Here is a 23,510-nt window from a genome sequence, read left to right as displayed (position 1 = left end):
TATATGTAAATGATTTTTTACTGGTAAGGATTGAGAACTAATGTCTATGCTTCAGAGTATTTTATGCATTTTTTTGTTTTGTTTTTTACTTTTTAGAATTTGAGTTTTACTCAAAAACTTTAGACCCAAACGCAAGCTCTCTGGTCCATACTTATTTTTTATTATTTATTTAATTTTATAGTACTGGTGTTTGAATTCAGGGCCTACACCTTGAGCCACTCTACCAGCTCCTTTTCTTGTGATGGATTTTTTCAAGATAGCATCTCAATGAACTGTTTGCCTGGTCTGGCTTTGAACCTTGATCCTCCTGATCTCTGCCTCCTGAGTAGCTAAGATTACAGGTGTGAGCCACTGGCATCCGGCTCTGGCCCAGATTTAAACAGACCACTTCCGTGTTGCAGCCCTTACCAGCTGAGATACCTGGAAGCATACTGCCATTAAAAACAAAATTGAAAAAAAAGACAAACTTCATGCCCCTTCAATCCTATAACTCCAAAGTATCACCACTGTCCTGTGTTTAAGCTTTCTGGTTATTTAAGTGTATTGACTAAATGTCTGTTTGGTAGAAAAACTTTAGAAACCCTAGACTCCGTATTTATTTTAATCTCATATTAGCACAACCAAAGGTATGGTTAGTCATCAGGATGTGGATTCAACTTAAGCTGGCAACAGGATGACCTGATGGTAATTGTTGAAATGGGATTCTAACTGTATAGTAGATAAGTGAAGCTATGAATTTAAATGTGCTGTTTTAATTATTCCAGAGCATTCCCCATATGGTCCCTCACCATTTGGTCGACCTTCGTCTGAAACGAGAGCTTTTCTCTCTCCTCCAACTTTGTTGGAGGGTCCACTCAGACTCTCACCTTTGCTTCCAGGGGGAGGAGGAAGAGGTATATTGTTTAAACATTTTTATTACTCTAGGTTTCTTCCTTCCTTTGTATTTTTATCTTTAAAGTGATTTGTAAGATAAACATTTGGAAAATACAGGCATTCCTTGCACTTATTGAGGCTATTTATTTATTTTCAGGAAAGAATCTCTAAAAATGTAATTTTAATACATTTTTCTCTTAGAAACAATATAATATAGGTGGAGCATCCAAACTCTGAAAATCTGAAATCTCAGTTGCTCTGAAATCCAAGATCTTGGGGGAATGGTGCTCATAAAGTTTGGGTTTTTGACCATTTCAGATTTTGCATTTTTTTGGGTTTGGGATGCTCTGCAAATATTCCAAAATCCAAAATCTGAGTCACTTTTGGTCCCAAGCATTTCCAAAAAAAGATATGGATCCCATACTAGATTACATTTTAATCAAGCACTTGATGCATATTTTTAAGCTATATGTTTGACTTCTTCAAAGTTATGTATTATACTTCCTAATGTAAAAAGTTTTAAAGCATGCAAAGATTCTAACAGTATAACCTAGCACTTTTTTTTTTTCTTCTGTTGGGATTGAATCCGGGACCTTTGAGCATGCCAGGCAAGCTATTTGCCACTTGAGCTACATCTCCAGACCACAAAATTGTATTTTGATGAAACGTGATTACAATGTAGAATTTTAAAAATCTCTTTTTACTTTATTACCATTACTTTTTTATTGCAGAAAATCAGAAAGTGAAAGAGTTCCCCTCTTTTTTTTTTTTTTTTTAAGAGTGAAGGCATTCAGAAGTATTCTTTTTTATTTGTTTTCAGTGGTACTAGGGCTTAAACTCAGGACCTGATGCTTGTTAGGCAGGTGCTGTACTGCTTCAGCCTCTCTACTAGTCCTTAGGCAGAGTTTAAATGGGAACTTTCAAGTAGACTTAAATCATTTGTCCGTACTTTGAGAGGCCTCCCCAGGATTGTGTGCTTTGTCTCTACCTCCCTTAACCTGTTTTTTGAGAGTTTCTATAGTTACCTCAAGTCCAAGTGTCACTGTCGTCCTGCATTTACCTTACCATTGTCACCCATGGTGTTAAGTTTCTTCACTTTGTCAAGTTGCTTCAAAGTTTTCCCTTGATTTGTGGCTAAAGTCGAAAATACAGAGCCCTATGTATTCCAAAATCAGAAGTCTTAGGTTTTCATTCCCAAGTTAGTGTTTTATGAGACCTGATGGCATTCTTCCCCACCCATTTTATCAGTGATTTTCACAGATGGAATATAAGATAGGAACATAAAATGGTAAGACTGTGTAAACACACCAAGGTAACCCAAATGAGTCTTGTTCATGCATGCGTTCACATCGATGTTTCTATCCCAGTAGTCTCTCAGGGAGTCTGTTTACTTCCCTATTAAACCTGCTTTTATTCTCAACATTTTTGGAACTCCTCCTTTGGAGTTGCATTCAGAGAATATGAGAAAATCATTTTCTTACTTCGTGGTTGTGAGATACTCCCTTTGCCGATTTCCTATTTATAGCCTCTTTGTCTTCAGTTTGCTTCAAGTGGGCAGTTCTTCCCACCCTCCTAGTCCCCTGTATATTGGGCCCACAGTTGAGGTTCACCTCAGAGAGAGCTTTTGCTTCTGTTGGTCCAGAACTGGAAGCTCCTAAGGAAAGTATGCTGTGGACCTGGAGCCTGGGGAAGCTTTGTGTTGAGCACTCCAGGACAGGGACTGATTTTGAAATTCACATGTCTGCTGTAAGCTTATGGCTTAGTGCTGTAAGTTATTTCCCTTCCCTCTTTTTTCTCTTTGACTTACAGTAAGAAATATATCTTATATCATGTTATATTACACTCTGACATAAACAGAATTGAAACCAGTTACATGAAATAGTACTTACCTTTACAGTTTTGATGATTTCTGTAATTTTCTATTTAGTTTTATCCCATTTTATTAAAAAGGAATGCTCATTAAGACTAAGTTAATTTCATACACCACAAATGGGTAGCAGTTAACAGTCTGAAAAACAAAGCCCTACAACTACAGATAGGATATAATTGGCTAAACTACAGATGTGAATTACTAGAAGTTGAACTACCTAAGTCAAGGATTGCATGTAGTCAAATGAATATCTGAAATAAAACTAAAAATTACCTCTCATTTCTCTTTTCCTGTTTAAATTCCTTTCCTATTTAATTGCTTTCAAGATGCTTATAATGTATTTAAATTATTTGTAAGGGTGTTTTATTATTTGTTTCAAAAGCTACAGAAGTTCTTGGTAAGTTATCAGTAAGTCTTAAAAGTTGGATTGACAGTTTCTGTGACCCCCACTAAAAAAGCATGAAGAGTTTTCCTTCCTTTTATTATCTTTTTAAATTTGAATGTTTGGATGAGGTAATATGTTTGAGTAAGAGAAGGTAAAGGAAAACACTTTCTTTTTAGAGTAAATTGTGTGTAACTTTTTGTCTTAATGAAAACTTTAACGTTTAATATTTTCAGGTTTGTCATTTTTACTTGGTAGTCACCTGGTCTGTAGCTGTGATCCTCTTGGTAGTTAGCAGTCAGGACAAAGTGTTTGAATGTATCTTTTAAAGCTCTGGGCTTCATGCTAGGTGAACACTCTTGATTATTTATTGCTTTTCTAGCCTTCTTCTAATGAATAAACTAGAAGGAAAAATTTGGGTACTATAATAGAATATATATCCATAAGGACAAATGGTATTTGACCTGCCTAGCAAGCAAAATATAAAAAAAAAATAAAAATAAGATTTTTATTTTTTGGAAAATATATTTTATATATTGTCATACAAAAAAATATAATATATATTATAGTTATTATTTTATAACTATGATATTTTAGCTATAATTTAAACATTTACCTTATTAAGTATATAACATATATTTGAATATATGTTAAATACATATTTACTATATATAAGTACAATTATCTTATTAGGGCAATTAGATACATAATTACCCCCTCAGTGACAGATACATAAGCTATTAATATTTTTTATTGAATGCTTAAAATTTTTTATATTTGCCTTTTCCATTTTAATTGAGTGTAGAATTTTAATTAAGGTACTCTTTTTTTGATAATAAGAAGGGAACTTTAAAATGATTTCACCCTTTGTAACTGTCAGCATGCCAGACTTCTTAGAGTGTTTCTAAGAGTGGCAGTCTCTTAAAGTGTTGCATTTATTTTTGAAATTTGTTTTAGACTTGCCTTTAGAGGTTGTGAGTTCTCTTTTTGAATGTGAATTTGATATTTATAAGTTACTTTAAAAAGCCAGTTAGAGCCAAATTTATTCTGATGGGCAAAAAGGTTTTGTAGACTATTTATTGTCTTGGCAGTACTGGGGTTTGAACTCAGGGCCTAAACTTTAAACTACTCTATCAGCCCTTTTTTGTGATGTTTTTTTTTTTGAGATAGGGTCTCTGGAACTATTTGCCTAGGCTGGCTTCGAAGCACTATCCTCCTGATCTCTGCTTCCTGAGTAGCTAAAATTATAGATGTGAGCCACCAGTGCTCCGCCCTAGGCAGGTACTCTTAACTGCTCGAGCTATGCCACCAACTCTTAAAGTTTTTAATCAGGTTGATTAAAATCATTTTTGGGCAGAAGTAGAGGGTTACGTTATAACAGTGAGTTACAATTTTTGGTGTGCTTCTTAAGTTAATCTGTATAACACATTTCCAAAAACGTTGCCTTAACAACCACTTTGAGTAGTAGCAAAATTACTGAAATAGGTAGATAGCCCCTAAGATTACTGAGAAGAATCATGCTTATTTTGACTATTGACAGTTAGTTTCAGCAACAGAAACCTCATATTGCAATCAGCTTATTACATCTAATATGGAGATCTTTACTTTGTAATATACTTTCTATGCCCTTGTTTTTCAGACTTAGTATTATGATTCTAAGTGTAAAGTGGTGATGTCACCATCATCATGTTTAATACTTAAAAAAGAATTTTATAGGCAAGTATTTATTTAAGTACATGGCAAAAAATTTTTCACTTGTTCTGGAGAGGCTTTGGTGGGATAAAATTGTGGTCTAATTTGTGTTAGGGAAATTTTGTTAGAGCTGTATTCACTTTTTAAAGAGTATCATTTTATTTGATAAGTCTTTTGTAACACTTTCAAAGATAAAAATAGATTTGTATTTTTTCTTTCCTTAATTAGGCTCAAGAGGCCCAGAGAATCCTCTGGACCACCACATTAGTAATGAAAGAGGAGATTCAAGCAACGAGAAGTTAACTGATGTTCACAGAGAACCTTCTGACACTGGGTCCCTGTCACCAACTTGGGAACAGGACCGCAGGATGATGTTCCCTCCATCAGGTATGTCAAAACAGTAGTGTTTGTTTGTATTTGGAAGGCAGCAGCATGCAGAACATATGGGAATGGAAGGAAAGAGGAGTATGTGTGTTCTTTGTTTAAGAAAAAGCATGATAACATTTTAGAAAGCAATAGATTTTCAAATAGAATAGTAGTAGATAATTTTTCACATTACAGAAAGCTTTCTCAAAAGTAGAATTTATTTTTGTTGCTTATAAAAAGTAATACATACTTACTAGGAATGTAGAGATGTATAATTAGGAAGGCAGCTATGCTCACCACTATACCACCACTGCTGCACAAGAGATGTATAATTAGGAAAGTGAAAAATTGAAAAATTCCCATATCTATCATCCTAGTATGTCCTTCCCAGAATTTAGTTATATATCTTTTAGGAATTTTTAAAAGATGTACATTCAGAAACATAGTTGTTAAAATTCTTTGGTCACTTCTGTGTAATTAATATATAATTCACTCTATTTTGTAATCATCTTTTTTCAGCCAGTACCATGTAGATGATAAACACATTAGTAGATATACACATACATGTAGACAGATAACTCTGTAACTCAAATGATCACACATACCAACAAGTGATAAGATGGCACAGAACTATACACATGCATGTGCCAAGGTCAGTTTCCTCGTGATCATATTACACTGAACTTAGGAAGGGATGTTGGAGGAAGCTGTGTAAAGTGTATACAGGACCTCTTGTACTATTTTTGCACTTTCTATTAATCTTTAATAGATTATTTTAAAATCAAAAGATTTAAAAACCCTTATTGGATAAAATAAACTTGCAGGAAAGTACAAATGTTTTTGCGCATATAATTTAATTTTTTTTTCACAATTTTGAGTACCTACATAAGAAGCACTCAGATTAGTTTTCAGTTTATTTTTGTCTTGTAAATTTAATTTAGAAATTTTATTTATAATTTTAGCAGGGAAATGTTCTTGATAAATAATAAATAAATTGATAATAGTCCCATATCACATAGTCATCAATTAAAACATCAGTAGAAAAATGTCGAGAAATAACCAGTCCATCATAAATTCTTTGTAAATACTAAATTGTAACAAAAAATGAACAGTATGACTAGTACTTCACCCCATGAGAAAAAGCACAAAGGTGTTTTCATATTTAGAATGAAAATATTATTGCTTAAAGTAGTTTAAATCGCTTATATACTTTCTCTGCAAGGGTTAACTTCAGAAAGAGTAATTTTCATAAAAACTTTGAATTTACTCATTTTTGATTTTAAAATGAAATTGAGATACCACCATTTGTTAAGTAGGCAATGATAGTATCTTACAGATGAATACTTCTAATTACAGCTCTAGTTGTGATGTACAGTTTGAAAATTGTTGCCATAGATTTAGATGGAAAGATACACTGGGTTGGTAGCTTTCCCAAACAGAAGGGTTTAAAATATTAACTCTGTGTTTTTAGTATAGTTTCAGGATCTGTATAAAAGTTCCTCTGAAAAGTTTATGCAAAGGTACTCAGAAAAGAAAACAGGTTTGTGAAAAATGAAGTGTGATTTAATAGAATGATGAGAGAATATAATGAAATGCATATTATTACTGAAATAGATCTTTTTCTGTTTCAGCTCCATCTCATAGAACTTTGTGCATTGATGTGAGGTTCTATATCTGCACTGTCCAGTGTCATAGCCACTAAGCTCTTGTGTCTACTGAACAATTTAAATGTCGTTAATGAAATCTGACAAACAGAATTTTAATTTTTTTGTTTTTTGGCCATAGTGTTTGAATTTAGTGTTCTACCACTGGAGCCCTAATTTTCCTTTCTGTTTTATTTATTTATTTATTTATTTAGAGACAGGGTCTTGCTATGTGATACAGGCCAGCCTTGAACCTGGAATCCTGCCTCAGTGTCCTGAGTGATGGGATTATAGACATGTGCCACTGTGCTTTACTTATAAATTTTGATTTTAATTAAGATAAAATTTAAAAAGCCACATGTGACAAATAGTGGCTACTGAGTTGAACAGAACAGCTTTAGAAAGAAAACTTGTGTTATGTGTGTATAAAGACTTTTAAAGAAAACTTTAATTCTTTGTCATATATTGTTTTCCATCATGAGATAGGATTAATAAAGAGATATCTTTTCAACTTGTTAATAAAATAATATTCTATTTGAATTTTTTTTGGGGTAGTGGTAGGGATTGACCCAAGGACTTTGTTTATGCTAGGTAAGTGCTCCACCTGCCCGTGGTGTTTTTTTTTTTTTTTTCTTTTGAGCAATACTGGAGTTTGAACTCAGGGCCTTACATTTGCTTGGCAGGCTCTCTACTACTTCAGCCATGCCCCCATCGTTTTTGCTCTTTTAAGACAGGGTCTTGCTATGTAGCCCAGGCTAGCCTTGAACTTGTGATCCTCCTGCCTGCCTCAGCTTCCTAAGTTTTGGGATTGGGGTATGCCATCATGCCTTACAGAAAAAAAATTTATTGGAAAACTTAACATACATGCAGAAAAATGCACAAATATACTTCAACAAATTATTACATGAACATATTTTTGTAACTAACACCCAACTGGAAAAATAATGTATTACTAGTCTTCTGAAAGCCATCTCTTATCAGTTAACCTACCCAAAGGCAAACTTTATTTTCATTTATCACACTATAAATAGGTCTGGACTATTTTTAAATGTATCAGTTCAGTGGAATTGCATAGTATATGGTCCTTTGTGTCTGACTTTCTTGATTTGAAATTGTCATTTGGAGATTCATCTGTGTTGCATGTACCTATAATTTATTTTCCTTGGTGTATCATACTTCCTGTGTTAATATATACCAATTTATTTATATTTGATGGACAGGTTAAGATTTATTATGAACAAAACATTGTTGTGTGTATGTTTTGGTACATGCATGCATTTGAATTATGTCTTGGGTAAGACTTGCTGAGTCATAGGATATGCTTGTTGGTTATGTGTTAAGACATTATACAGAGCAATATTCCTATAGGCTGGTATCACTTTATACTCCCACCAACAGTGGCTTTTTAATTTTAGCCAGTCTGGTCAGTGTGTAGTAATACCATTATGATTTGAATTTGTACTTCCCTGACTATTACTTTCTTTTCTTTTTTTATTTTTATTTTTTTGCACTACTGGCATTTGAACTCAGAGCCTCGCACTTGCTAGGCAGGTGCTCTACCACTTGAGCCATGCCCCTAGATCTTTTATGCTTTAGTGATTTTTCTGATAGGGTCTCATCATTCTGTTTGGGGCTGGCCTGTTCCATAATCCTTTTGAATACAGCTTTCTGAGTAGCTGGAATTACAAAGGTGTGAGCCACCGCAGCTGGCTTTCTGATTACTGGTAGATTGTGTTCTTCTTTCATAAGTTTGTTGGCCATTTGATTTTTCTCTATGGTTGTATACTTTTCTTTCTTTTTTTTTAAAACCCATGTTGTGTATTGAACCAAGGGCCTTACATGTGCTAGGCAAGTACTCTACCACTGAGCTGCACCCCAGGCCCTGTCATACTTCTTTTTGAGTTGCATGTCGGTTTTCAAATTTGCACGTTTGACATTTCAGATTTTATTTTTCTGGAAATTGTAGTTTATATATTTTCTGGAAATGAGCTCTTTTCATTCATGGTGTATATACATAATGAATATCTTAGACAGGTCCTCATTTCCCTTTTTACTTTCCTAGGGTTTTTTTTTTTTGATGAATAGGATGTTGGTTTTAATATAGTTCAACTTAGTAGTTATTTATTTTATAGTTTTCTTATTCAAGCTACCCTTCAGTAAGGTACAGTAATGTCCTTTTAGGACATGGAGGTAATATCCCATGTTACATAGTAAATAGTTACACTTTTCATATTAGATCAGAAATCTACCTGGAGTAAATGTTGGCTGTATATGTTTATCTTTTTTGTTTGCCACATATGAGAGAAAACCTGACCTTTGTCTTTCTGAACTTGGCTTATTTCACTTAGCATGATGATCTCCAGTTTCATCCATTTACCTGCAAACAACATAATTTTGTTCTTTTTTTATTTCTGAATAATATTTTCTTTGTCTCTCTTTGTTGGAACTGGGGTTTGAACTCAGGGCTTTGCACTTGCAAAACATATGCTCTGCTGCTTGAGCCATACCTCCAGTTCATTTTTTCTGGTTATTTTGGAGATGTGGTCTTGGGAACTATTTGCCCAGGCTGGCCTTGAAACACCATCCTCCCAAGTAGGTAGGATTATAGTCATGAGCCACTGGTGTCAAGTCTTTCTCTTCTTGAAGAGCTAAACAAATAAGAGATATATGCGGCCTGGATTGATGAGAATAGTATTAATGTTTATTTTGACAAAAAAGCATGCTAGCAGATCATCACATCGCTTTGGAATCACAGACATAGATTTTACTGGCTCTGATTTGTAGGCATTTATGCAGACAATTGATCTTTTGCGTTGTGAACTTTCTTTCATTTGGTGGAATCAAAGTTTGTCTTAAGTTAGTCTCCTTTTGATCTCCTTCATGAGATTTTGGAGCCTACATAAAACTTAATAAGGTTTTCTAAAGTCTTCACTTGCTCTTTTATTTCTCTCACAGGGTAATATTTACTTTAAATTTTTTCACAAATTTTTAGGCTACTACTCTTAAGTCTACAATTCTGCTTTTCCTCTCCCTGTCCTCCCTCCTTCCTCTTCCTCTTTTCCTTCTTTTGTAGTGTGGGAACCAAACCCAGGGCCTTATGCATGCTAAGCAAGTGCTCTTCTACTGAATTACATCCCCAGTCCTAACAACTCATATCTTCTTGTATGGTGATCCTCTGTGAATTCTAATGATTAATATTTTGTTGATAAGTTATATAAAGAGGTTTATATAAGCTAATTTTTGCTTACTAGTCTTCCTGAAGAGAGTAGGTTGATGAGAGATTAGGATGTGGGGATAAATGTAGACATCTTTTTGAAAAATTCTGCTTTGAATGTAGGCAAGAATGTGGATGGAAAGAGAAGTGTGTTATGTTGTTTAAAATGGATAATATTACAACATGTTTATTTACTCATAGGAATAGTTCAGAATAGAAGAAATTAATGTATGTATGAGAAAGGATATAGTAAGTAAAAAGTGTAGTATCCAGAGTGTGATTAGAGCTTAAATAGGAGTTGGGTCACTTACCCATTGTAAAAAGAAGGAAGAAAGAGCAAGTGAGTACAAATGTAAGGATTGGGGGAGGGTAAGTGGAGGTGTCCCTTTGCTTCAGTTTTCTTGATATGCATAGATCAGCTGAGGGGAAGAAAAAGGAGGATTGTCAGAGACTTAGAGTGAAAAAGTATACCACAGCTATTTGGAGAATGGAGAAGCTCAAATCTCAGAGTAGTGTAGTGTGATTACAGGGCATTGTTGAGCATCAATCAGAACAGTAAACTTGCATTTACTTTCGGGTGCTTATTTTCTGCCAGACACTATGATAAATGCACTTTATTTATCATTGTAACACTCTAAGAGTGTTACTCTCACTTTACAGATGAATAAACAAAGGTACAGAGAGGTCAGGTAACTTGCTGAAGGTCACAAAGTGAGATTGTATAGCACAATCCTCTCACTTCTGAAAATTTGCATATTAATATTTGGTTCAAATGTGTGTATTCATGTTTAAATGCGTAAGTAATATATAAGAAGAAATAGCATTAAAATTGTGAATAGCATAAAAAGTATAAATATGTAAAACATAAAAAAGAAATAAAGTAGTTGAAGTCTGTTTCCTTTCCTTTCCTGGGTACATTGTCTTCCTTCCTTTCCTAATAGCTACTGCTCATGAATTTAGTATCTTTAACTTTCAGCCATGTATATGATTTTAAAAAATTCCTTTTTAGGTAACACCCACGCACAGGAAATCAATGTGAGTCAATGCCCTGTATAGCTATCCTTATCTCAACCAGCAAAACCCCTTGTTCCTTCCTATTATTGCTTATACTCTCTCTACAACAAAATTAGAGATAAGGGCAAAATAGTTTCTGCGGGGTATTGAGGGGGGGAGCGGGAGGGGGTGGAGTGGGTGGTAAGGGAGGGGGTGGGGGCAGGGGGGAGAAATGAACCAAGCCTTGTATGCACATATGAATAATAAAAGAAAAAGGAAAAAAAAAATTCCTTTTTATCAACTTGCCTTATCAGCATTATGTTTTTGACTTCTTTGCATGTTTATACATATGTGAATGTATTTATACACACATATAGTTTATTATTTTAATGCAGACACTTTTGTACATTTGTTCTGTATATTTGTCCAGGAAGTGGAATTGGTATGTGATGACATATCGTATTTTCATTTTTAAGATGTTGCCCCATTATTCTATGAGCAAAGTGTGTGAGTATAGCTGTTCCTCCAGTAGAATTCTTCATTTATGAAGCTGCAGAATGTCCTGCATATTCACTCCCATTCCTCATTCATTGCTTTTTCTGATCCTTTTCCTTCTTCCAGTCTTTCTTTTTAACCACCTGTTATAAAAGTCTTGGAAAACAAAGATGTGAAAGCAAAAAAAAAAAGCTTATTTCTGTGTTTCAGTCTTTCATTTATCATATGCCTCTCATGTGTGCAGGAATTTGACCAAAATAGCCATGTTTATTTTTTCATGTTTTTAGGGCAAGTTTTACTGCCTCTTTTTTTTTTTTTTTTTTGGTGACAGTACTGGGGTTTGAACTCAGGGCTTCATGCTTGCCAGGCAGGCCGCTGTACCACTTGAGCAATGTTCCCAGCCCTTTTACTTTCTTTTTGGTACCATTTTTGGTCTTCTGATTAGAATTAGATATGCCACTGCTTATTTATATCCCCCCTTTATTAAGACATTGGTCACATTATTATTACTAATTTCTGTAACTATTTAGAGTACTAAGGCCCAGACTATATTGAGACGAACACTGTTGTATTGCTAGTACTTGGCACATAATAGGCCTTGGATTTAAGGAATGGATTACTTTTGCCAGTGGAGAGCAACATGGACATATGATTTATAAAGCAGTAAGATTTAACAATTTTTTTAAGTTTATTTGGTTGTTGATGATGTAGGGATGTATTTTAGAAACAATGTGTTGAGAAGTTTTCAGGTTTCTCAATTTTATTTTCTTGCTCAACTCTGCTATTTAATTAATCCCATGTTTCAAGTAAAAGGGAGAGTACAATTTTGGTCTCAAAAGTTAGCCTTGGCTTTTATGGGGCTTATTCTGACCCACCGAGACAACGCTTTGCTGAGATTTTGAAATGAGCCTTCAAGAATATCTGGACCTTTTTTTCCTCATTCACATGTCCTGACCCTGGGGAGTTCATTAAATATAATTTTCTTCACTCACTATGGTTGGTGCTAAGGCTTTCCTTGACTTGGTGTGTGAGAGATGTTTTGGTTGAGTCCCCTGTGACTGAGTAAGGTGTAGAGGAATGACATATCTAATACTTTTATGTGGAGTTTGCATTATGAACCCACTGACTGTGACAGCCATGAGTGGCAATTTGGAGCTCTTTGTTCTTATCTATAATTGGCTAGGAGAGAGAGTCACACAATTTGCCCTCTTTGACTTCCATAGTTTTAGAATTGGACATATGCTTACCTAACCAACAAAGTCTGCCGTCACCTCTCAAGAATGAGTAGACTACCTATAATTTTTTTAAGAATGGCGAGTTCCTTGAGGAATTAGGAATTACCATTCTGCATCCTCAGTGACTCTTAGGACCAAGTTGGGTGGCTGAAGATGCACCTGGGTCAGTCTATGTCCAAATTTGTGTCTGTCCAGATGTCCTTAACCTCAGCAGTGTGAAGCCTTCTGTCCATCTGTTGAGTTAGCTCTTTCCCTTCAGTTTGGGATGGATGCTCTGCCCCTTTATTTTTATTTTTTATTTTTTGGTGGTACTGGGGTTTGAAATTAGGACCTCAGGCTTGCCAGGCAGGCACTCTTACTACATGAGTCACTCTGCCAGCCCTTTTTTTTTGTTGGTTTTTTTCAAGATAGAATCTCAGAAACTATTTACTCAGGTTGGCTTCCAAGTGTTATCCTCCTGGTCTCTGCCTCCTAAGTAGCTAGGATTAAAGCTGTGAGCTGCTGGTGCCTGGCTCCAAAATTTTGAAGTTAGTGAAAATTTGACCAGTGATGACTTCTGAATGATATACTCTTTCTGCTCTGCTCTGATGACATATGTCACATGTTCTGCTAAATTTCTTGCTGTTTACATTTTCTATTTCCCTCCCCCTTGTAAGCTATCTCCTTAAAGTCTTTTTTTTAAATACATTGGTATATCTATTTTGATCTACTGTTATTAAAGTTAAATGAATTTAAGTACCTATATTTTTCTTTCCATGCATTCTAACAAGATAACTTGTTTAAACATTTCATACTCAGATTTTACTGGCATTTCTATACACAGTAATTAAAACATTTAAAACCAAAGTACCAAGTTATACTTGTTTTTTAAATACCAAAGTAAAGTATGCTTATAGTATTTTTTAAAAAATTGCTCACTATTGCCTACTAATGGTAAGGGTCAGAATTTTTAGGAAGCAGGATAGGTGTCTAAGTTCAGTGTATTAAACTTAGGTAAACTAGATTTATGTTTACATTACTGAAGATATTTTAAAAACTTGTTTTGTAGGCCAGCCATATCCTGATCCAGTTGTTCCTCTCCAAAGGCAAGATAGATTTTATTCTAATTCTGGCAGACTGTCCGGACCAGCAGAGCTTCAGAGCTTTAATATGCCTTCTTTGGACAAAGTGGGTAAGTAATGCCGTGTGTGTATATGTGTTTAAATAACTGGCATACTAAAGAACCAGAAGCTTAGTAACAGACTCACATAATTGCTATTGCTATCTCTGGTAGCTCTTAAGGTCAAAATTTATTTCCTGGTTTTATGTTTCTCGTTGCCCTGTATACAGACATGACATCTAAACACATGTTGGCAGTTGGTTTGAGTACTGCTATTGTGGATTTACCTATCATGGTAAACTTCATTCTGTTCCATGGCTAATTTTTAATGTTTTCCAGTCCACTGACTTATATCCTGTTTAGTAAGCAGGGAAATTAAGCAAATGTGTACCACTGGATGTCAGTGGCTTATGCCTATAGTCCTAGCTACTTGGGAGGATGAGATTAAGGAGGATTGTGGTTCAATGTCAGCCTGGGCAAATAGTTTGAGACCCCCATCTTCAAAATGAGAGAGCAAAATGGACTAGAGATGTGGCTCACGCATGCTTTGCAAGTGCCTGCTTTGAAAGTGTGAAGCCCTGAGTTCAGACTGTAATCTCACCAGAAAAAAAGGGAATGAATATGTGAAAGTCTACCAGAAAAATAATTTAGGTGCATGTTCTGTTGATGGTTTAATCAGTTTCCTGTATATTTGACTAACGTTTACTGAGCAATCTATTGTTTATTAGGTCTCTTTTATTTAAACTATGTCACAGCCACTCACTGAAGTGAGAAATACATGTATCTGCTATAGTTATCAAAAGTGTATAATGAGCTGGGTGCCAGTGGCTCACGCCTATAGTCCTAGTTACTCAGGAAGCAGAGGATCATGGTTTGAAGCCAGCTTGGGCAAATCATTTGTAAGATCCTATCTCGAAAAAACCCATTCCAAAAAAGGTCTGGTGGAGTGGCTCAAGGTGTAGGCCCTGAGTTCAGACCCCAGCACTGGGGAGAAAAAAGTGCATAATGTGAAAGGAAAACATGGAACTTTTTTTCCTTTAGCGATAGCAGAACTTGAACTCAGGGTCTCACACTTGCTAGGCAGGCACTCTACCACTTGAGCCACGCCAGCAGTCCAGTTTTCTGTTGGATATTTTTGAAATAGGGCTTCTCAAACTATCTGCCCAGGCCTGGCTTTGAACTGAGATTCTTTTGATCTGTGCCTCCTGAGTTGTTAGGATTACAGGCGTGAGCTACCTGTATCTGGCTAGGAAAATGGAATTTTTAACAAGTAAAAAATTAAAAATAAATTTATTGGTAATAAGTTTCTGGAGGAAAGGGTGTATATTGGGGAGCATTATCCAGTTGAAGTGTTTATTCATTTAGAAAATCAATATATTTTTACTAGCAAGCAGAGAAGCAAAGTTACAGTTTAGATTTCTGTTATCTGGTTATGTTTAAGATAATTCTTTCTAACTATTTGGCTTTTGAAATTGCCCCCCCTTCACTAATTCACATTTAATGGAATGATTAAACCTATGATTAAATACCCATTTCTAAGCTAGTGCCATTTAATTTTTTTTACATATTTTCATTTGTTCCCTAGTGGAATGTAATTTAGCTAATAATTTCTGGGAATCGCTTTACAAGCTGAATTAAAATAGACACTATCAGTCTTCATTTTATATTGTAATAGCTCCTTCATTATCTGTGGTTTCACTTTCCATGGTTTTAGTTACCTGCTGTCAACTATATCTGAAAGTGTTAAATGGAAAATTCCAGGGAAAAAATTCGTTAAGTTTTAGATTGTGCACTTTTTTGAGTAGCATGATAAAATCTCATATGGTTTTACTTTGTCCTGCCTGGAACATGAGTCATTCTTTGGTCCAGAGTATCCACTACTGGCCCATCCGTGGCCATCTCAGTTACTAGCTCTGCAGTAGTACACAGGGCCTGTGTTCATTATAGGAAAAAACAGTATATATAGGGCTCAGTACTATCCAGGGTCTCTGGCATGTTCCTCATGGACAAAGGGGAGCTATGTATTTCCACAGTTGCTGCCTCTTGAAATGCTCTCAGCCTTTGATTTCCATGATAAGACCCTTCTTTCTCTCTAGCCCTCCTGTCTACAGGCTACTTCTCAGTCTCTCTGGTGGAGTCTACTACTTCTGACCAGCCTTAAATGATGGGATCTTCAGAGTGCCAACCTTGGTCTTACTCTGTTTTCATCTTGAGAAATCTTGTCCACTCATCAGCTTTAATTATATATGCTACTAATCACTTCCATATCTATAATTCAGATATTTCTCCCCAGAACTTCAAAGCTTGATCTAACCTCTTGAATATTCATGCAGTTGTGTCACAGATTCTGCTGCTTTTATTCAAAGTATAACTTAAAATCTTTCTTCTTCTTCTTTTGTTTTTTGAGACTGAGTCTTGTCCTATTGCCCAGGCTGATCTCAAATCAGAAGTGCTCAAGTGTTTCTCCTTCCTTATTTTCCCAAGTAGCTGGCACTCAAGGAATGCACCACTAAGCCCAGCTTAATTTAGCAAATAAATTTTAAGTGCCTACTGTTTAAGAGGTACCCTGTATGTCATGGTACAGGATATAATTATAGTAAGGGGCTAATAATTAGATAGCAGTGAAAGACAAATGTTTATGTTTATCTGATATTGGTCAGAATGGTGAGTTCCATAAGAGAGTATGCTTTGTTTAGAGATGTGGAGATTTCTCATTTGGTGATGGATCAGAGAAAACTCCATGAAGGAGGTGGTGTTTGAACTGCTTTTGAGGGAACATAAACAATTAACTGAGCATAAACAAAAAGAAGGGGCATCGCAAGCCACTGATGAATAATAGCTGTAAAATTTAGTTTTTCATCAATTGACAAGGTTATTACAGGGTTTAATGAGTTCATATGTGTGGAAGTGTTTTGTAAATAGCAAAATCCTACATAAATACTATGTATTATTATTAGCTTGTCAGTGTATGCTATATTGTATGTATGTGTCAGTTTATGTGTACTTTGTTAGTTTGTCTTTTTTATGTCAGTACCTGAAGGAGAATGATGAGAGATATGGCTAAAACATTCACTAGCACTAGTGCTCTGCAAACATTTATTGAATGAAAATGTATTTATTTCATTTTAACAATGACCCCATAAAGTAGATGATTTTGTTATCCCCATTTTATGGGTTGGAGGCATGGCTGAAGTGGTAGAGCACCTGCCTAGCAAGTGCAAGGCCCTGAGTTCAAATACCAGCACTACAAAAAAAAAAATCAGTTCCTGAGCTGGGATTTGAATCCAGGCAGCCAGGCTCTCAAATCTACACTCCTGGCTGGCAGAATGGTTCAAGTGGAATAGTGCAAGCGTGAGGCCCTGTGTTCAAACCCTATTACCATTAAAAAAAAAAAAAAGATTTCTCAAGATCTAAGGTAGGAAGTATCAGAAGCAAGGTTTGAGTGCATATCTGTCTGATGCCAGAGTTATGGCTTTGATTACTATACCTTATTGGAAAGAGAGGACAGTGGAACAAGCTATTGATGCACTTAATATAGTCATGTATGGCTTACTGGTGATGCTTAATGATGTGTTGCTTAATGTGTTTCAAGAAATGTGTTGCTTTGTGACTCGTTATTGTGCAAACATCAGAGAATGTACTTACCAAACGAAGATGGCTAAAATAACAGCAGTGCCATCTTAGGGAACCATGGTTATATGTGTGGTCCATTATTGACCAAAGCATCGTAATGTGGCATATAACTGTATCTATTGAAAGCTTACTTTATGACAGATATTATGGTACTTGTATGTCAGTGGTAAACAAGAGATAGGAATTCAGCATTTGTTATGCCTTGAGGTCTAATTAAAAAAATAAAGGCCTATAGGCATTTACACTAGATAGAGACAGGATTTATGAGTAGAAAGTGTTACAGGAATATGGGGCACTAACCTAGATAAGATGCCAGTATTTCAAGTGTGAGATAATCAGGGAAACTTCATGGAAGATGTGGCATTTAACTGAGAATTAAGGGAAGAATTAGCTGGATCAAAATGATGATCAAAGTATGCTAGGATGAGAGAATATCAATTTTAAAGACTTAAAGGTGGAGTGTGCTTTAGGGAATCTTTAAACATGTAGCTAACGGAGGTAAGTATTATATAGATTTTGCAAGGCTTTTCAATTCCTGTTCAGAAGTTTGGACTTTATTCTGATATAATGGGAATACATGATAAAATTTTAAGCAGAGCAATAATATAATAAGATATGTCTGAAGTTTAGAGAAATTTCTGTGGTTGCATTGTAGAGAATAATTAGAACAATGAAGATTGGAGGCAGGGTAACTTTTTAGGAGACTATGACAGGAATCTAAATGATGATGGTGATTTAGCAGAGGGGATAGGTTGATACGAAATGACTGCAAAAAGAATCTGAGGATTTAGGATTGAAGGTAAGTGAGAAGTGAGGGAGAAGGAGCCTTGGTGGATGCTTAGGTTCCTGACTGTGGCACTTGGGTGAAAAGTCATGTGAATATGACTTTTGTTGTGATATATTTGATCATAAAAATTTAAGGGTGTGTGTAAATGACTGGCACAGTAGGTCTAGGAGAATGGAGTTTTGGAACTGCTGAAGAGAAAGCTGGTTTGAAGATACAGAAAGAAGGCTAGGGTGTGCAGACAGGAGTATGGTGGTGATGCTGGAGTGGTGCTAGTCTGCATGACTGTGGTATTTTTTTGTTCCTAGCAATGCTGAGTGTTTCAGATATAGGCATAGTAGAAGCAGAGATCTGGATCAATCTTAATCATAACAATTAAATTGGTATGAAACACAAGTGAATAATGAGCAATAGGGTAGGGAGATGACTGGCCGTAGTGGTAGACTTTGGACTCACGTTCGTTAGGGGAAGAAAAGAGGAAACTGAGGGTTAGGTCAGAGGACAAAAAACCTAAGTGATATCCAAGGACAGGTGTAGTAAAAGTGACTAAATGAGAAACTAAGAGAGACTAGGTAGGTATGCTCAGAGGAAACTTTGAATTTATGTTCATGGAGACCAAGCCTTTCCTGGAAATATTTTCCAAGAAAATATTTTTGGAAACAGGGCCTAAATTCAGGTGGCTACTCTAGGAGGAAGAAAGGAAGAGAGCAAAGAGAAGGAAAGGGCTGTTACCTCCCAGATGTCCCCTTATAATGCTACTGCAGTGAGGTAGCAGTAAAGAACCAGCTGGAGAAGTCAGTCACACTCTGCTGCAGAATTCTGAGTTTGCCACAATTTCCAGGGAACTCAAGCTGTTCTTGTGGTCCTAATATAGAATGCTGGTATCAAGCTGGTTTCTGTGCCAACAAGGGGAGTGGGAAGATACCAGTGTCATTTTTGATCTGGAAATAATCTAGGAATGAAATGATAACTCATGTATTTTTCATGGTTTAACTTTTATGTCTAGATGGTCCAGTGTCTTCAGAAATGGAATCCGGTAGAAATGATACCAGAGATGATCTTGGTGTAAGTATGGATAGTGGATTTTTACCCATGTATTCAGGAACTTTGTAATCTCTTGGTTTACTAGACTAGAAATGATAGCTAATAATCTACTTTGTAGTATAGAGTTGCTTCTGTCTTTTCACAAATATACTTCCTACTTAGCATTAAAACTGTTTCTTTTCTGGATTCTAACTTACGTTGATGAAGTAAAAGTTCCAAGCCAGGCATGGTGGTGCATGCCTACAATTCTAGATCCTGGGAGGCTGAGGCAGAAGGATTGCAATTTCAAGGCTAGCCTAGGCTACATAGGGAGACCCTGTCTCAAACAAACAAACAAACAACAACAGAAGAAGCCTGGCAGCTTCTATTTAAAAAAAAAAAAAAAAAAGTATAGTTTGTATACTGGGGGGAGGGCCTCCTAGTTGAATGAGATTTTGGATTTTCCCTCTTGGATTTTTATTTATCCAACATTTAAATGTTTTAAAGTATATTTTTGTTTACTGTACTTAACAATATCGTTTTTGATAACTGAAAATGTAAACATAAGCATTTTTTCATTTTGATACTCTTGAACTACATTTGTGTTTTATTTTCAGCCAGAATATTACTCTGTTGGATCAAGTTGAATATTTATGGTAGCCAAAAACCAGCTGATAGGTTAATGTGGAAAACTGACTATCTGTAGCTTTCTAAGTTTGTCATGGACTGTTTCCTTCATAGGTGCCTATGTGCTTTCTTGTAAGCTTAACATTTTCAGGAAAACTGTTATAAATTTTATTGTTTTAGTGATTGCCAATGTGAATTTGTTACAGAATTCAAATGTGCCTGACTCTACTCTCCCTGCTGAAAGTGAAGCAGCTGGCTCTGGCTTCGTTCCTCCACCACCTCCTCCTGTCAGAGGCCCATTGTTTCCCATGGATCCGAGGAGCCATTTTATAAGAAGGGGGCCTCCTTTTCCTCCACCTCCTCTAGCAAGCATGTATGGAGCCCCTCGAGATTATTTTCTGCCAAGGGATTTCCCTGGCCCACCACATCCTTCATTCCCAAGTAGGCTTTTTTTTAACTTAATATGTGTTTGAGATACTAATTTTGTTGTCTACTCATGTAATATAGTAGAAGAACAGTTTTTCTAATGTTCTGTGAGTATACCATTACTTCTCCCAAAGGAGAAGGCATCAGTAGACTGTCATGAGACTTCATCTTTACAGTGTGGAATCACACATTGCATCTGTGCAGACAGATGATGTAACAGACATACTGAAAGCTGTTGAATAACAGGGTAGGAGGGAAATGGTAAGGGAGAGAATAAAAGGGGTTAATCTGAAAAAAAATGTGGAATTATTTCTGTATTTTAGTAGTGTAGAAAATCATTGGCTTTTTGAAGTTGTAACTTCAAAAAAAGTCAATTGACTTTTCTATGTTACACTAAAATTATTTGCATCTCATTGGGTAGAAACTTGTGACAATTAGTTAAAGTGATTATAATTTATATTTTAGAATTAAAATTACTGGCTAGAGTATTTAAAAAAGCTTCCATATGTAGTTACCATGTGGTCTTATTGATTTGTTTGTTGGATTTATTGAAATTCTTTCAGAGCATCATAAGAAAAAAGGAATAATTATTCTTATTACTATACTTTGCCATTTAGAACAATAGGCTTCTGCAGGATAAAGATATGTTCATCAAATAATAACAAAAGCCTATTAGTTGTCTTATGTAGTTATTCCCTCATTTCTCCTCCATTTTTAAAGTTTGAGGTGAATTAAAATGAATTTTGTTTGGGGAAGTGTGAGACAGTTTTATACTAAAAGTAGATATGTCTTAGTATAATATCCAGTCAAAAGCCACTAATCTGAGTGTTAAGTCTGGTGAAGATTATATTACGTTGAAAAAGTTTTTTAAAGTAAATTTTGAATATTTTGAAATAATTCTTCCCTTTGAAAGATTAAGATAAAAATTGTGTCCAAAATTAATGATCTTCTCATTAATCATTAGAGTAATTAAAGAAAGTATATTTTTTAATGTAAAAATTAATTTATTAGATAAAATAATTTCTGGTTATGAAGCTATAATGTAAGTTATGAAGCTAATGACTTAGTAGGATTGTGCAGGTTCTTAAAGTTAAAAAAATACCTTGTATCAATCTCTTTGAACAGTGAGAACAGTCTACTCACCGACTGCTGTTCCTCAATATCCTCCCCCAAGAGCTGGATACTTCCCCCCACCCCTACACTCTGAAAGTAGAAGTGAGTTCCCTTCAGGGTTGATTCCTCCTTCAAAAGAAACTGCTGTTGAACCTTCAGAACCACAAGAAGTCTGATGATATTTTTGAGCATTCTGCAAAAGTAATTTTGAGTTATCTCTCATTTTCAGTTTAAGTAACTGCTGTTACTTAAGTGATGATACTTTTGCTCAAATTGAAGCTTAATGGAATCATAATTCTCAGGATAGTATTTTGTAAATAAAAATGATTTAAATATGAATCTCATGAGTAAATTATTTCTATTTTGTTCTAGATAGTAGAACTATTTTAATTTGATTATCTAATCCACTATTACATAAACAATAATGGGAGTTTTATATGTGTACTCTTGCAGTTGGGAGCATTTTAAATTCCAAAGGCCATGTCTTTATGCCAAGAAATGTATTTAATATTGTTGTAGGTAAATGTGAAAGTAAATTTATGCTTAATTACATAAATTTTAATTGATTTTAAAGTCTTGTTTGGCATTGATAATAATAAAACCAGCTAGTTTCCCATAAGTATGGCTTCCATAAATTAATTCCTTTTCCTATACTAAAGCTTTTCATGGGCCTTTCTGATTTGTGCCTCTTTGTTACAGATGGACATGAATGACTCAAAATAACAAATAAATATACTTTAAAAAGTCAAAAATGATAATATTTTTAAAGAAACCCAGGATATTGTCTAATGGAGAATTTCAGAATTTTGACAGTACTAGTTCTTTCACTGGTTTTTCTTACCCAGTTTTATTTCTCTCATTTTTGCTCTTAATTTGTAAGATATTCACTGTTTCCTCTGGGGAGTATTGAGATTTACTACAGAATAACTGTACTGAGGTAATATCATCATTTTGAGCTTTGGACTCAGTATCTTTAGAGTATTTCAGGTTTGTTTTTCCATTATTAGTTTTGTACATTAATATGATTATGAAAGGAAAGACAATGAAACATAACTAATAAATGTCACAATTCTTATGTTAACCAGTTGATTGTTTTTAGTTGTTAGCTTTGATTATTTCTTTAGTGCCAAAGGATAGAAGATTAAATACTGTTTTTTTCTCTTTTTTAATGATACTGGGGTTTGAACTCAGGGCTTCAGGCTTTTGAGGCAGGTGTTCTACTGCTTGAACCATACCTTTAGCCCCTTTTGCACTTGTTATTTGGAGTTAGGGTCCTGCTTTTGCCCAGGCCAGCCTGGACCACGATCCTCTCATTTTAAGTTTCCCATTGTCACTGGGATGACAGGCACATGTCACCATTCCCAGCTTTTCTTCTGTTGTGATGGGATCTTGCATATTTTTTTCCCCAGTCTGGCCTGAAACTGCCATCCTCCTGATCTCAGCCTCCTGCCTTAGCTGTGAATGACAGATGCATGACACTATGTCCAGCTATTGGTTGGGATGGGGTCTTGTGAATTTTTTACAAGGGTGGCTTTGAACTACAATCCTGACTTCAGCCTCCCAAGTATAGCTAGGATTACAGGTGTATGCCATCAGCACCTGGCTGAAGATTCACTATTTTTGAACAAAGTAGTGATGCATTTGTGATTGGAACAAATCATGCCAGCATTTCCTAGATGTTACTTGGCACACTAGTCTTAGGAGGTATTTCCACTCTCCTTTCATTACCACTCCTACCTCCAAGAAAAATACTGAAAAGAAAGATTCCATATGAAATGCTTCGGTACAAAATCAAGTGGAATGAGAACTGTGAAAACGGCATTACACTGATTTATGCTATGTTCTGAATGTCTGTGTTTCTCCAAAATTCATCTGTTGAAATCTTAACTCTCAAGGTGGTGGAATTAAGGGGATAGGGTGTTTTAGGAGGAGGATTATGTCATGAGACTAGATCCCTCATGAGTGAGATTTGTGCCTTTATAAAATATGGCATGGGAGCTTGTTGACCCTATCTATCACGTGAAGATGCAGCAAGAAGGTAT

The 23,510-nt window shown here is 35.4% G+C and overlaps 1 protein-coding gene across 11 annotated transcripts in view; it reads left to right on the top strand.

Moving 5' to 3' along the window:
- Positions 1 to 22,087, top strand: part of Mia2 (MIA SH3 domain ER export factor 2) — a 93,609-nt gene extending 71,522 nt beyond the window's left edge. For 9 of the 11 annotated variants that reach the window (XM_074068094.1, XM_074068091.1, XM_074068090.1 and 6 more), the window contains 6 exons: positions 765 to 893; positions 5,046 to 5,204; positions 13,812 to 13,934; positions 19,286 to 19,344; positions 20,136 to 20,370; positions 21,481 to 22,087. In XM_074068094.1, the coding sequence (XP_073924195.1) occupies positions 765 to 893; positions 5,046 to 5,204; positions 13,812 to 13,934; positions 19,286 to 19,344; positions 20,136 to 20,370; positions 21,481 to 21,644 (869 nt within the window). In that variant the 3' untranslated portion in view covers positions 21,645 to 22,087. The remainder of the gene's footprint in view (positions 1 to 764; positions 894 to 5,045; positions 5,205 to 13,811; positions 13,935 to 19,285; positions 19,345 to 20,135; positions 20,371 to 21,480) is intronic. The other 2 variants (XM_074068093.1, XM_074068092.1) reach the window with 1 other exon arrangement.
- Positions 22,088 to 23,510: the final 1,423 nt, after the last annotated feature.

Source organism: Castor canadensis, chromosome 3 (genome assembly GCF_047511655.1).
Source record: "Castor canadensis chromosome 3, mCasCan1.hap1v2, whole genome shotgun sequence".
In the NCBI taxonomy this organism is placed as follows: Eukaryota; Metazoa; Chordata; class Mammalia; order Rodentia; family Castoridae; genus Castor; species Castor canadensis.
This window is presented reverse-complemented; position numbering and strand designations above follow the sequence as displayed.